We start from the raw sequence: 13528 nt of genomic DNA, 5'->3' as shown, positions 1-13528 counted from the left end.
TCTTCTAACGCTTGTAAGACGTTTACTTATTTCTGACCAAGTGTACCCCGCATAGTGCTAGACTGTTAGAGGCATAGAGATTTCCTTGGAATTTAATGCCTCAGGCAGATATTAGATGGAAAATGTGTAGAAGGCATTGGTATATTAAATATGTAAATTTATGTATTGATATGTAGTTTACATATCAGAATAATAAAGGTTGATGTTATATGTCAGGTAGACAACAGAATGGTTCATCAGAGCAACAGTCATTTACCCAGTATGTATTTGAGTGCCTACTGTGTGCATGGCACACACAGTAGAGGGCGTGGGTGCCTGGTACCACACCAGGAAGACTTGAGTGCCACTGGGGATCTACGTCTTTTCAAGTGCAGCTGGCATTCACTGAGCTGTGGCGGTGGGTGCTCTGTAAGGCATAACCCCACGCTCTGTAGTGTAACAGCCTTTCCCCTCGGCAGCTCTGGCTTGCTCTGGCGTCGCTGTGTGTTCTCGACCAGGACCACGTGGATCGCCTCTCCTCAGGGAGGTGGATGGGAAAGGATGGGCAACAAAAACAAATGGTAAGATCAGAGTTACTTTATAAAAATTTAGCTTGTTTTTCTTTACAGTAAGCTTTGGCTTAGCTTTAAAAAAAAAGACTCTGTGTGTCAAAATACACAGTTAGTGGAACTCTTGAAAAATTGTGTCACATTGCCCAAGTTCATCTCACAAGTCTATTTCACTTAGGGTTCCCTCTTCATAGTATATTAGGGGATTTAATTACATAAAAAAACTGTTCCCTTCTTCTCTGAGTCATGTTTGCATCATATCAAAGTTTGGTTTTAGCTAGACTCTGATTCTATATCTAGATTTTGTACTAGAATGTAATCGGTTTTATGATAAGAAGGAAATAAAGTAGTAAGAGAACAACATGATATACCATTTATTCACAGATGTACTTAAAGTGGGTTTGATAAGTATCCCTCGCTTCACTGGAAGGAAAAACTTTATACAGGCCCTTTCAACATTTTCTTTTTAACATCCAAGTTTCAAAAATGCATTATTTATTCATTTAGCATACAGAATGTTTGAATATATGGGAGAAATTTTCTTAAGTCGCTAAGAAAAGTATACATGTTTATTTTGTTAATCATTGAATGCCCATAGCACATTAATCATTGATTTGGGGATTTTGAGGCCTTTTTTTTATATATATAAATTTATTTTACTTTATTTATTTATATATTTTTGGCTGCGTTGGGTCTTCGTTGTGGTGCGCAGGCTTCTCATTGCGGTGGCTTCTCTTGTTGCGAAGCACGGGCTCTAGGTGTGCGGGCTTCAGTAGTTGTATGGCACGCGGGCTTAGTTGCTCCGCAGCATGCGGGATCTCCCCAGACCAGGGCTCGAACCCGTGTCCCCTGCATTGGCAGGCGGATTCTTAACCACTGCGCCACCACCAGGGAAGCCCGAGGGCTTTTTATAGTTAAGTACACTTGCCATAATTCTGTTTAATGTTCAGATTCTAAATTCTTATTCGAGTTCAGAGTAACAGTCTGTTCCTGTTGTAAATAAATCACATTCAATTTGTATGAGTATTTAAGACTTTCTTGTTAATCTTTTGTAATGTATGGAAATGTCCTGTTCTAGCCTATGTGTGATAACCATGATGATGGTGAAACTGCAGCAATCATTTTGTGCAACGTATGTGGAAACTTATGTACTGACTGTGACAGATTCCTTCATCTTCATCGGCGAACCAAAACTCATCAAAGACAGGTGAAGATTTCTGCATTTACATGCAGAATAGTATCTGTAACATAAAATATATTCAGTAAGAAATAAATGTGGGAAGGAGACTTGGTGTAATGGGAGAAAAATGAACCTTGGAATCAAAGACCTTGGTGGAGTTCCCAGGTGTCTCATTTACCAGCTGTGTAAATCAAGCATGTTGTTGAACCTCTGAGACTTGGTTTCCACATTTATAAAAATGGGGCTGTTGTGAAGATTAAAGAGAAGACTAGAAATATCTGGAATTTCTTAGAGTGCTTAATAAATAAAAGCCGTTTTCATTATTGAATAATTAAAATTTATACTTCTTTCAGAGTGATATATTTTCCCCTTTTCTTTAATGATACAATAGGTCTTCAAAGAAGAAGAAGAAGCTATAAAGGTTGACCTTCATGAAGGTTGTGGTAGAACCAAATTGTTCTGGTTGATGGCACTAGCAGATTCTAAAACCATGAAGGCAATGGTGGAATTCCGAGAACACACAGGTAAAAGGATTTAAGATTGAACCGTGCCTGACAAATAGATTGAACCATCCCTACTGATTACGATTAAACTAGATGTTAGCTTAATTTAATTATCTAATGTGAATAATTTTGAGTGTTTTCTATTAAGTGATTATGAGATCATTGATCACTGTCTGTATTTTTATATTTACTAGACAGTGTTCAGTGTTCTATTGTAGAACATTAGATTAAAAGTCAGGAAAGTTGGTTTGCCGTGAACTAGCTGTGTGACCTTGGGCAAGTCATTTTATCTCCAAAATATGCATTTTTCACTTTGATTTTTTTCTAAAGTCTGGTGTATTCCCAGCTTAAAGGTACATTGAATCTTACAGATTCTCAATTTTCAGCACCTCTGTAGTCTGCCGTTTATCTGACACAAATTTCTGATTTTGGTGTCAGATGTAAATCTGACAAATTTAAATATGAATAACTTTTCATGCTGCAAGAGCATGGTCTTTTCTTTTCTCACAGCTGATTCTTTTTTCTCCTATTTTCCCTCCATACCATATTACATTAATGAATGTTCTAGTGTTTGAACCATCATTGTATTTATGACCTAAACTATCCTTTTTAAAAAACATTTTCTGTAAATATTGCTAAGTTCACTTATATTTAGAATTTTGTACCTGTGTTTTAAAATGAGCTTGGTCTGTATTTTTCAAATCTTGTTCTTTTTCCTTTTGTTCTTTGTTTTATTGATTCCATTCCTCCTTTAACTATTTCAAACATATTTAAATTCCTTTTCAAATTTTTCTATTATCTTTAGTTCCCTGGGTGGGAATTCTTCTGTTATTCACGTTTCATATTCTCTGCTGATAGGTTTTCCTCCTATACCTTGTAATGTTGTCATTGGGAAAGGTACCTAATGATTTCCCTTTCTTCTATGTATCTTTATTTAATTTTTGTTGTTATATTTTGTCTGGCATTGTGCTTTTGTAATGAGGGGGCTTACCGTAGCTGCTCGACCTGCTATCTTGACTAGAAGCCTAGTCTGTTTCTGTGTACTGAAGAAGTATAAATAAATCAGTTAATAATTTATTTGGCTTCAGGTAGCTCTTCAGTCTCTTATCCTTTTTTGTGTGTGATTATTTACTTTATAATTAGGGCAGCTTACAACCCTTCAGCTGCAAAACTGCCAGGCTGATTTCTCAGTGATAGCAACTGATACATATCCCTGCTTGCTTGATTTGTTTTCTTCAGTTAGTTATATTAAAATATGTAGAAAACATATACTTAAGGAGGATTTTTCTTTTCTGCTTGAACCTAGGTAAACCCACCACAAGTAGCTCGGAAGCATGCCGTTTCTGTGGTTCCAGGAGTGGAACAGAGTTGTCTGCTGTTGGAAGTGTTTGTTCTGATGCAGATTGCCAGGTGCGTGTATAGTTAGGCCATCATGTAAGGAATAGCATGTGTTCCCTCATGACACCTTCACTTCATATAAATAGGAGTCTGAGCTCAGCATCACTTTTGTTTCCTAAATTAGTGTATTACCCACGTCAAGAGTTAAATGCTTTATCAAAGCTGGAGAATGGATCAGTTAAAGCTCTCAAACCCAAATCAGTCTCTTTTGTGTGTTTCCCAACTACCACCATTATATATATTTAGCATTTACTTCCATGCTAGAAGCAGATAAAAAGCTATGGGCTGCCTTTCCTTTGCTTCTGACACATTTTATTCACTTGTTTCCTTAAAGTTGTTTATGCATGAACATCTGTACACATTCCATGCTATCCAAATATTTTTGATTCCTCAATTTAGTTAACAAGAATTTAGATAGTGTCCAGATAGTGAAGGATACCTGTATTTTTTTTAATCCCCATTTTGGTGAGAGGTAGGTGGTGATTGGATGATTATATGTCAGGAATTTTTTTTGCTTCATGGCTATGCATGATAACAAATAGATTAAAATTGCAGCTCACTTTTTAATCAGCATTCCCTTTATGTGGAGTGAAATTTTTTTAAATCACGTTAGACTTTGTTAATAATCCTAAATTATATGCAAACAAAGAATAAAAATAACTTTGTGGTTACTTAGCCTTATATCTATTTACCATGGGAAAGTATCTTGGAAAATTAATATAATGGATGTAATTACCAGGATGTGTGCCTTTTTTGATATTTTCTGTGCCGTTGTAATTCATCTTTAACAGGAATATGCTAAGATAGCCTGTAGCAAGACGCATCCTTGTGGCCATCCATGCGGAGGTGTTAAAAACGAAGAGCGCTGTCTGCCCTGTCTACACGGCTGTGATAAAAGTGCCGCGACCCTGAAGCAGGACGCTGACGACATGTGCATGATCTGTTTCACAGAAGCGCTCTCCGCAGCACCGGCCATTCAGGTTGTCTCTGCTTTTAACGTGTTAAGTGTGCCTAGATTTTTCAATAGGAAATATAAATATACATGTCAAATAAACAAACGACTGAGTCTTTCTTATACCATTGGGAGAAAATATCCCACTAATATCCACCAGTTTATTAAAGAGCAAATGCTGTCTCTTTATGTTCTGTCTCCATTTTGTGCAGTGAGCTTTAATCTGTGATTTGTGTGAGCCTGTGTAATCAATTGAATGTATAAAATGTTCATAAGGGAGAAAAAAATAATTAGATTATCCAATAGCTTCTCTCTTCTTAATATCCAGAATCCAGCATGGCCTTTTATAGCGTTATGTAATTGATCTATGCATGACGATACATACCTCTATATATAATATACATACATATATCTATGATGTTAGTAATGTTATAGAAGTTACAATTTGCTAAATAAGTTTTTTTTAACATTTACTGGTTGTTTATATTTTCAGTTCCTGTGATTCCAAGACAATAACTATTCTCAAAAATAAATTTTAAATCTTTAAATCAGTAGTTTCCTCTTCTTCCTATGAGATACAAAATTGGATAATTTCACATTTCTCCCTAGCCCAGCTTACTCTCTATAAGGTGGCGTTAATACATGAATGGTAAAAATTGGGAGAAGCTGAAGATCTAGTTCATAATGTCCCATGAATAACAGAGAAGTGCTGAAGTTTCAGTGTACTGAATTTCTAGATTTTTCTCTTACCTGCCCTAAGTAGCACCTTACGTTGACTAATCTGCCAGTTACTCATGTTTATTGTTATCACATTGGCTTATATCCTTCTCTTTTCTTTATTTAAGCTGGATTGTAGTCACATATTCCACTTACAGTGCTGTCGACGAGTTTTGGAAAACAGATGGCTTGGTCCAAGGATAACATTCGGATTTATATCTTGTCCCATTTGCAAGGTATGGAAAGAATCAGAAATTATCTGCTTTCTATTAATTTTCATCTTTGTCTTCATCTTTCATCTTTCAAAGTATACATGGCAGCATCTCTCAGTGTCCTTCTTAGTCTACTTTGTACCACCAGCCCCCATCAGTTTCTGCTCTCTTCACCCAGGTAGTACCTGAGAATAAGATCTTTCTATCTATTATACTACATTTCAAGACATTAATTGTCCATTAAAAGCTGATTAAATTAAATTGTTGCATCAGAAAATTCATTTAGATATCATCGTGCATTGAAGGGCACGCATCACTGCTTTCAGACCCCCTGAGAGTTTAGGCCATGTAACTTGTCAGTGGGTGACTACCAAAAAGAAGAATGAGCCTGTGGTGCTTGTAGGTACTGATACCTGCCGTGAAAGAGTGAAACCTGAACTTTTTAAGTGCCATCAGGACAGATTCTTTAGAGCTCAGGTAAAATAAGGAGAAAATTCTTGAGATTTTGACACGTCTCTGCAAAGATAGTAACCAAAGTAGCAGGTTATTTTGGCAAGCTAATAATGTTTAACAAAAAACTTTTGTTTAAGAATGTACTGCCAGACTGGTGTTTAGGGTGTAACATGGACTTAGCACAGTCATTGCTTAGACTGAGCGATATTCAAAAAGATGGTAGTATTTTCTCTCCCTTCTCATTTGTTGCCACAAAGAATAGTCACATTCAGGAAATGATACATGAAAGTGATATAGAAAATACTACTTGTTCATTTCTATTATCTAACATTCTGCCCCACCCGCAAGGAACCAAAACACACACAGAGGGATATTTGTGGCAGCAGGGTAACCTTTTATTCCCAGAACAGCTAAGGCAGCAGGAGATATATTTCATACTCAGGAATATGAAGCTAATCAAATGGAATTTTCGTGTTCTGTGCCCCACTTGCCGCCACTTTCCCTGCTCTTGGGAAACTATAGGCTTGTGAGGACTTTACAGGATTATTATTATTATTATTATTTTTTTTTTTTTTTGGCTGCGTTGGGTCTTCGTTTCTGTGCGAGGGCTTTCTCTAGTTGCGGCGAGCGAGGGCCACTCTTCATCGCGGTGCGTGGGCTGCTCACTATCGCGGCCTCTCTTGTTGCGGAGCACAGGCTCCAGGCGCGCAGGCTCAGTAGTTGTGGCTCACGGGCCCAGTTGCTCCGTGGCATGTGGGATCTTCCCAGACCAGGGCTCGAACCCGTGTCCCCTGCACTGGCAGGCAGATTCTCAACCACTGCACCACCAGGGAAGCCCCTACAGGATTATTTTTAAATGGCATTTTATTTAGGAAATGTTTGGTTATCTCCTGTCCTAGCAGGGTGCTTGGCACTTGGGTGAATACTAAGTGTTTGTTGAATTAATAAATAAATGATTCTGTTAAAGAATGTTCATTTTTCAAAATTTCAGAACAAAATAAATCATATCGTGTTAAAAGACCTGCTTGATCCTATAAAAGAGCTCTATGAGGATGTCAGAAGAAAAGCCCTAATGAGATTGGAATATGAAGGTCTGCATAAGAGCGAAGCTATCACAACCCCTGGTGTGAGATTTTATAATGACCCGGCTGGCTATGCCATGAATAGATATGCATATTATGTCTGCTACAAATGCAGAAAGGTATGCTGTTAATCATACTATGAATCATTAAGATTACTTGTGTGATTAAGAAGTTGAATTGTATAGTGATGTCTAATTATTCTTACGTTTTAAGTCTAAAGTTAAAAATGAGAAAGTTTGGTGCTGTGCTTCAAGTAGAATTTATTTTCTTAATTTGTTTTGGGACTTTTTTTTTTTAACATATACAGACTATTTCCAAAACCAACATGAAGTATTTCTCTACACAAGCTATTTCCCATCAGCAGTCCCCTCTTGTTTTCCAAATCCAGTTGACTCTGGAATAAACTTCTTTTGCTTAACTCTTTTGACCATTCCCTTCTTAAAATTCTTACCTCCTTGGCTTCCAGGACAAGACTCTCTTTGGTATCTTCCTTCCTTTCTGGTGACTTGTCTTTAACCCCCTCACAGAGTTCCTTTTTATTCATCTACTCCTTACATATTTGTTTCCCCGGCCCTCCATTCTTGCCTAATCATACCTCCTCACCTTTGGTACCTGTATACCCATGCCTTTGCCTACCACCTGTATTGTTCTGACCCTCCAAAATTTTTGAGATCTGGATACAAATACCCAACTGTCTACCAGACATTTAGATTTCTCACAGACACTTCTGACTCTCTCGATCTCCAGTCTGTATTAACAAATGAACAAAGTCAATTCTGCCTCCAAATCTCTCTTGAGTTCTTTTTTCTTTCTGTTGTTCTGTCTTTAGCAACCCTAATCATTTTCTTTGGTAATCATAGTAGCCTTCTTACTGGGCTCCTTGTGTGGAGCCCCTGACTTCTCCATTCCATGCTTTACACTTACAATTCCACTAGCAGATGAACATTTCTAGATCCCAGATCTGATCGTGTCACTGTTCGGCTTCTAATCCTCCGCCTCTCTAGTCTCATCTCCCAGCAGGCCACCTCTTGTGCCCCGTGCAGCGAAACACCGAACAGCTTGCAGTGGCCCAAACTGGGCCGTGTTGGCTCACTCACCCACACCTCCACGCTGTGGCCGGGGTTCTTCTGTCCGTGGAATGCTCTTCTCTGCCTCCTACTCTGCATCTTACTCTCACTTGCCACCCACGCACACGCACACGCTCGTAGGCACGGCCAGATCTGTGCAATCACACTTCCGGATTCGGCTCCGGTTTCGCCTCCTCCGCAGCGTGCCCCGACCTCCCCACCACCGCCGCGCCATTTTGATATGTCGCATACGTCCGGCTAAGAGCTCATTATTCTGCGTTATGGTGATTGGTTCACGTGTCTCTCTGTCCCCCTTGATAAGTTCCATGAGGACGGAGACTATGTTTCTTAAGTTCTCTATCTCTAGTACTTGGCACTCATTAGACACTAAGTTAATTGGAGAATGAATAAATGAAGGCAGGAATCAATATATGAAAGATGCATAGTCTCCCAAAGTAACAGAAAGAAAATACACATAATGAATGGAAGGCTAAATAGATAGATGGCCCAGAAAGGCAGACAAATACACACACCCAAGGAAAGACCAGTGGTGTACATTTGTGAAACTTGAATTGTTACAAATAATAAAATACTATTTCTGTGTGTTTAATGTACTGAACCTCATAAATGAATACTGCGCTACCACACAGATGACAGTCAGATGTCCAGGAAGCCACGCAGGGAATCTAGAAAAGTAAAACAGCTGGAATAGGCCCCCAGGACAAATGAAATACTTCTGAGGCCTGATTTAGCTGGTGGATGACCATTTATAGCCTCTTTATCGATGAAGCCTGTCTTTCAGCTTGTTTTTCTAGTACAAATAATAGATTTCTATTGACTCATCTTATTTATACACAATTATGGATATGGTTTTTTTGGCTATGAGACATGTTATATATGCAGAATGCCCCAGTTATAATTGGTCTAATTTATTTTGTGCCCAGAGCAAATAGAGAGGAATTACCCATGATGATAACTTCATATATTCAAGTATCTGTATTAGATACTGTCGAGTTCCTACATGTAGTGTAGCTCTGTAAGTACGAGCAATGTTCTGAACAGAATATCCAAATTTGCCTTTCCTTTTTAAAAATTTTTATATGATCAAAATTGATTTTTTTTCTTTCCCATTAGCCTCAGGATTATAATTTTATACTAATATTTATTTTAGGCATTTTTTTAGACTAGTAGAAGGGAATATGTTATTTAATATTTCAAAAAGAGGAAAACTATTCAAAGTTTGCCCTGGAAAATCATAGCTTCTCTTTACTACTTAATATCCTATTCTTGATATTTATTTGGAAGATTATACATTCTTTTGTTATTTTGCTTTGACAGTACAATGTTTGAACTTTCTACTGTTAAGTATGGATCCATTCCAGAACTGAAGTAGCTTTATTTCATACCCTGATCTATTTCTTACCGGCAGCAATATGGGTAGCCACTTGGCATTACAAGGGAATGTCGATAGACAATATAGTGTTTCCTGAGACCTCTCGATCTCACTTCCATTGCACCCACACTGAACCTCCCATGGCAGAGTTTTCTGTTTCCTGCTGTGATCTGAATGCATTCCCTCCTTAGGCATATTTCGGTGGCGAAGCTCGCTGCGATGCTGAGGCTGGACAGGGAGATGATTATGATCCCAGAGAGCTCATTTGTGGTGCCTGTTCTGATGTGTCCAGGGCTCAGGTGGGCAGAACATTTTATTAGAAAGGACGGTTTAGAAATGTTAAACTTCTATGTCTTTAAAATAATAATATAACGAATATGATGGGGATAGTATAGTAACGTTTTTTTCCCCAGTGCTTTCTGATGTTTGTAGGGCAGTGTATAATTTTCCAGATCATTTTGTATATATTATTTCTTTTGGATGGTATTTGCATTTTATAATTTTGTCTCCCATAAGATAATCACCATATTTCAACAAGTAATAAATTTACTTATTTCATTTTCCTAAACCTGCAGTCACACTTTTAGGTTTTCCCGTCTTCAGTGAAATCTTAACAATACATCTATGAGATTGAGAGATAGAAGAAATATTATTAATTTTTCAATTTGGCTGACCAAGAAACATTCACAAGGAAATTAAATGGCTAGCTTATTAAATAATATTGGTTATTATGGAGCTGGGATTTAAACTTGGGGCTTCGTCCCAACCTTTTGGGCCAAGCCACATATTTATTCAATATTTTAATGTGTGTATCATCAGTTTTTCAGTCAGTTTTGAGAGCTGTGTGTACTCTCAAAATATGAATCACTGAGTTATGTGTATGATTTTCTTAAGTATAGTTGAAATAGACTCGCCATCATCTTGTATTTATTTTCTTTTGCTGTAGATGTGTCCGAAACATGGCACAGACTTTTTGGAATATAAATGTCGCTACTGCTGTTCAGTGGCAGTCTTTTTCTGTTTTGGAACAACGCATTTTTGTAATGCTTGTCATGATGATTTTCAGAGAATGACTAGCATTCCTAAGGAAGAACTACCACACTGTCCTGCAGGTATGCTTTTAATATTTATAAATATGGTTATAATGTATATGGTATCTTGTTTTATTTAATGATCGCATGAGAACACTTTGTTTCAAGTGGCAGAAACCCAGTTCAAACTATCCTAAAGAAACAAAGGGAATTCCTCGGCCCTTGTAAGCTTCTGACTTTCTGAGTGGAGTAAAAAGTAAGATGACCATCATGAATGAGGGGCTCAAAGCTGTAAGAAGCAATTGTGTGGGGACTGAGAAGGAAGTCAGCTAAGGATTAGTAGAAGGATTGCTGCTCCGCACTAAAGGGCCATGAGAAGTTTGAAATTATAAATTGATAATAGAACCATTTAAAAGGATTTTGTGATTTTTTTTTTTTTTTTGGTCACACATCTGCCTTTATTGTGAGCAGCTCTGATATTTTTTAAGAAGCCTGGGACCAGCACCATAAAATGAACAAGTGATTTGATCTAGAATGGCTGGGAATGGGCAGCACAGTGAGCATCAGAAAGCCAAGGGAATTAAAGAAGCCACTGAGAATACAGGAGAGATGATTGTCTATGGAGGTCAGGCTGAGAAAAAGTGAATATGAAACCAAAAAGAGACAGAAAATTGGAAGAGGTCAGGAGGCTGGTGATCACAGTGGGGTGGAATACCAGGCTTAACAGAAGTGAGAAGAGTGGAAGGAGAGGTAATGTGACCACAGAAGAAACAGATCTGAAATGAGTGGAAATACATGCAAGAGCACATCCACCACAATGTACAACGTTGTTAAAGCTGGGAAACACACATTCTCATCCATTGCTTATCAGAGTGCAAATGGCAGAACCCTGTGGTGCCTCTCAAAATTGCCAATATACCTACCCTTCAACAATCCCGCTTCTGGGGCTATACCCACATATGTGAGAAAAATAAAAAAGAGCAGATATGAAGGTTATTCATTGCATCATTGTTTACAATAATACAAATTTGTAAACAATGCAAGTATCCAGTAAGAGGTTGGTTAAATACTAAATACTACACACTATTAAAAAAGGAAGGTGACTGAGGATGGAGTTTCTGTGTACTAATATGGAAAGATCTCTAGCAGATACTGTTAAATGAAGACTCAAGTTACTGGACAGTGTGTACAGTATGCCGCCTTTTGTAAGAAAGGGGGAAATGAGAATATATACTCATATGCATTTAAAAAAAAACACTGGGGAGATTGACAAGAAACTAATAAAACTGATTAACTATTGGGGAAAACAGGGAAAAATGTGATAAAAATGGGGGGAAGGTGACTTCTTTTTGTATGTAATTTTTTTTAATATTTTGATTTTTAAACCGTGTGAAATATATTATCTATTCAAAAACAAGGATAGTAAGATGAATAGGTTTTTTTTAAGTACGGCTACTCTTTGCTATTTGATCATGTCAAGTAAAATTTGTTATACTATTCTTCCTCTACTTCCTTTACAGTAGAAGTACTTTAGGACTTTTAAAGAAGCTTTAAAGAAGCAAGATGAGAATAACGTGAGGCTAGAGTGTTTAGGAGAATGGCCAGAATAGAGACGTGAGCCACAATGAGCAGGAGGAGGGTGGTGAGCTGTAGGTCAGCGAATGAAGGGAGTGAAAAGGGGGCAGTGTTGTATGGATGAGGACAGGAGTCCAGATTAAGAAGCTGAAGTAGATAATCCTTCTGGACTGGGATAGGGACCCTATCCCTTCCTGTTGCATGCATGTGGTATGTTGAATTTTTTTATAGTGAGTGTTTTTATTTTTGTGGTTAGAAGAAAATAATTTTTTAATTTTATATTTAATTTTATATTTGCATAACCACAGTCACATTATTTCTCTAAGTAACTTACAGGTGATTAATACTTACATTAGGTTTGTATGTGTGTGTGTGTTTTAATTATATTTTTTTGCCTCCTTCAAAATTTATACAGGTCCCAAAGGCAAACAGTTAGAAGGAACTGAATGTCCTCTCCATGTTGTGCATCCACCCACTGGAGAAGAGTTTGCCCTGGGTTGTGGAGTGTGCAGAAATGCTCACACTTTTTAGAACACTCAGATTCCTTTGTCTACAGAGAGAAAAGTTGCCTTCATCCCCCAAGCGGATGTGGTGAAGTTTAAACTCTGCTCAGGATAAGGACGGGACCATTTTTACATCCATGAAAATGAACCATTCACAGTGCAAGAAGGATGCCAAATACCATGTACATAATTCTTGCTACGGAAAGTTTCCCCATTATTTCAGTTTATCTTCTTTTGAACCACGACATCAAACTTGTGAGGTGTTTGCATGTGGCCATTATCGTCATTGGCCTGTGAAGCATTGGACATTTATAGATAATTGATATCAAAGAATTGCCATGCCCATGGACTAAGAATGATGCTGGCTTTCAAGCAAAAGAGAAAAATTATCATTGTTTATTGTATACTGCCTTTTTGTAATCCTGTACAATTGCATCACGGGTGGGGATAAAAAGAGGAATATTCTGGTTTATTTCCTAGACTGTTATTTAAAAAAAAAAATTGTGTTAGGACGGCATATAAATGTAATAAGTATCACACTGTATATAAAGATATCAATGTTTGTCCTGTATAAGAATTACTAAATTACAAATGCAGTTTCATTTAAACTTCTAGGTTAAGTTTGAGCCTGAAATTTTAATGAAGTGCAATACTGAGTGTGCCTCATTATCTTGCAGCTGTAAACATATTGGAATGTACATGTCAATAAACCACTGTACATTTTTATACAGTGATAAAGTCTAACAAGTGTGTAAGGTGTTGCTTGAGAAACAAAATTTAAATACTTAAGGTCTAAAACTCCATCCAATTTTCCTTGGAAAGAAATTTACTAACATAGCACAATCATAACCTTCAAAACTGTTTGTTAGGGAAAATAAGAGTAGTAATGAAGTACAATGTTGGAATCTTAACAC

General features: G+C 37.4%; 1 protein-coding gene across 6 annotated transcripts in view; it reads left to right on the top strand.

Annotated features, from left to right (window-relative positions):
- Window positions 1–13307, top strand: part of MYCBP2 (MYC binding protein 2) — a 269085-nt gene extending 255778 nt beyond the window's left edge. For all 6 annotated transcript variants that reach the window (XM_059903372.1, XM_059903374.1, XM_059903373.1 and 3 more), the window contains 10 exons: window positions 459–560; window positions 1627–1755; window positions 2120–2252; window positions 3538–3641; window positions 4421–4609; window positions 5427–5534; window positions 6955–7164; window positions 9697–9804; window positions 10452–10617; window positions 12527–13307. In XM_059903372.1, the coding sequence (XP_059759355.1) occupies window positions 459–560; window positions 1627–1755; window positions 2120–2252; window positions 3538–3641; window positions 4421–4609; window positions 5427–5534; window positions 6955–7164; window positions 9697–9804; window positions 10452–10617; window positions 12527–12642 (1365 nt within the window). In that variant the 3' untranslated portion in view covers window positions 12643–13307. The remainder of the gene's footprint in view (window positions 1–458; window positions 561–1626; window positions 1756–2119; window positions 2253–3537; window positions 3642–4420; window positions 4610–5426; window positions 5535–6954; window positions 7165–9696; window positions 9805–10451; window positions 10618–12526) is intronic.
- Window positions 13308–13528: the final 221 nt, after the last annotated feature.

This window comes from Balaenoptera ricei, chromosome 18 (genome assembly GCF_028023285.1).
Source record: "Balaenoptera ricei isolate mBalRic1 chromosome 18, mBalRic1.hap2, whole genome shotgun sequence".
NCBI lineage: Eukaryota > Metazoa > Chordata > Mammalia > Artiodactyla > Balaenopteridae > Balaenoptera > Balaenoptera ricei.
This window is presented reverse-complemented; position numbering and strand designations above follow the sequence as displayed.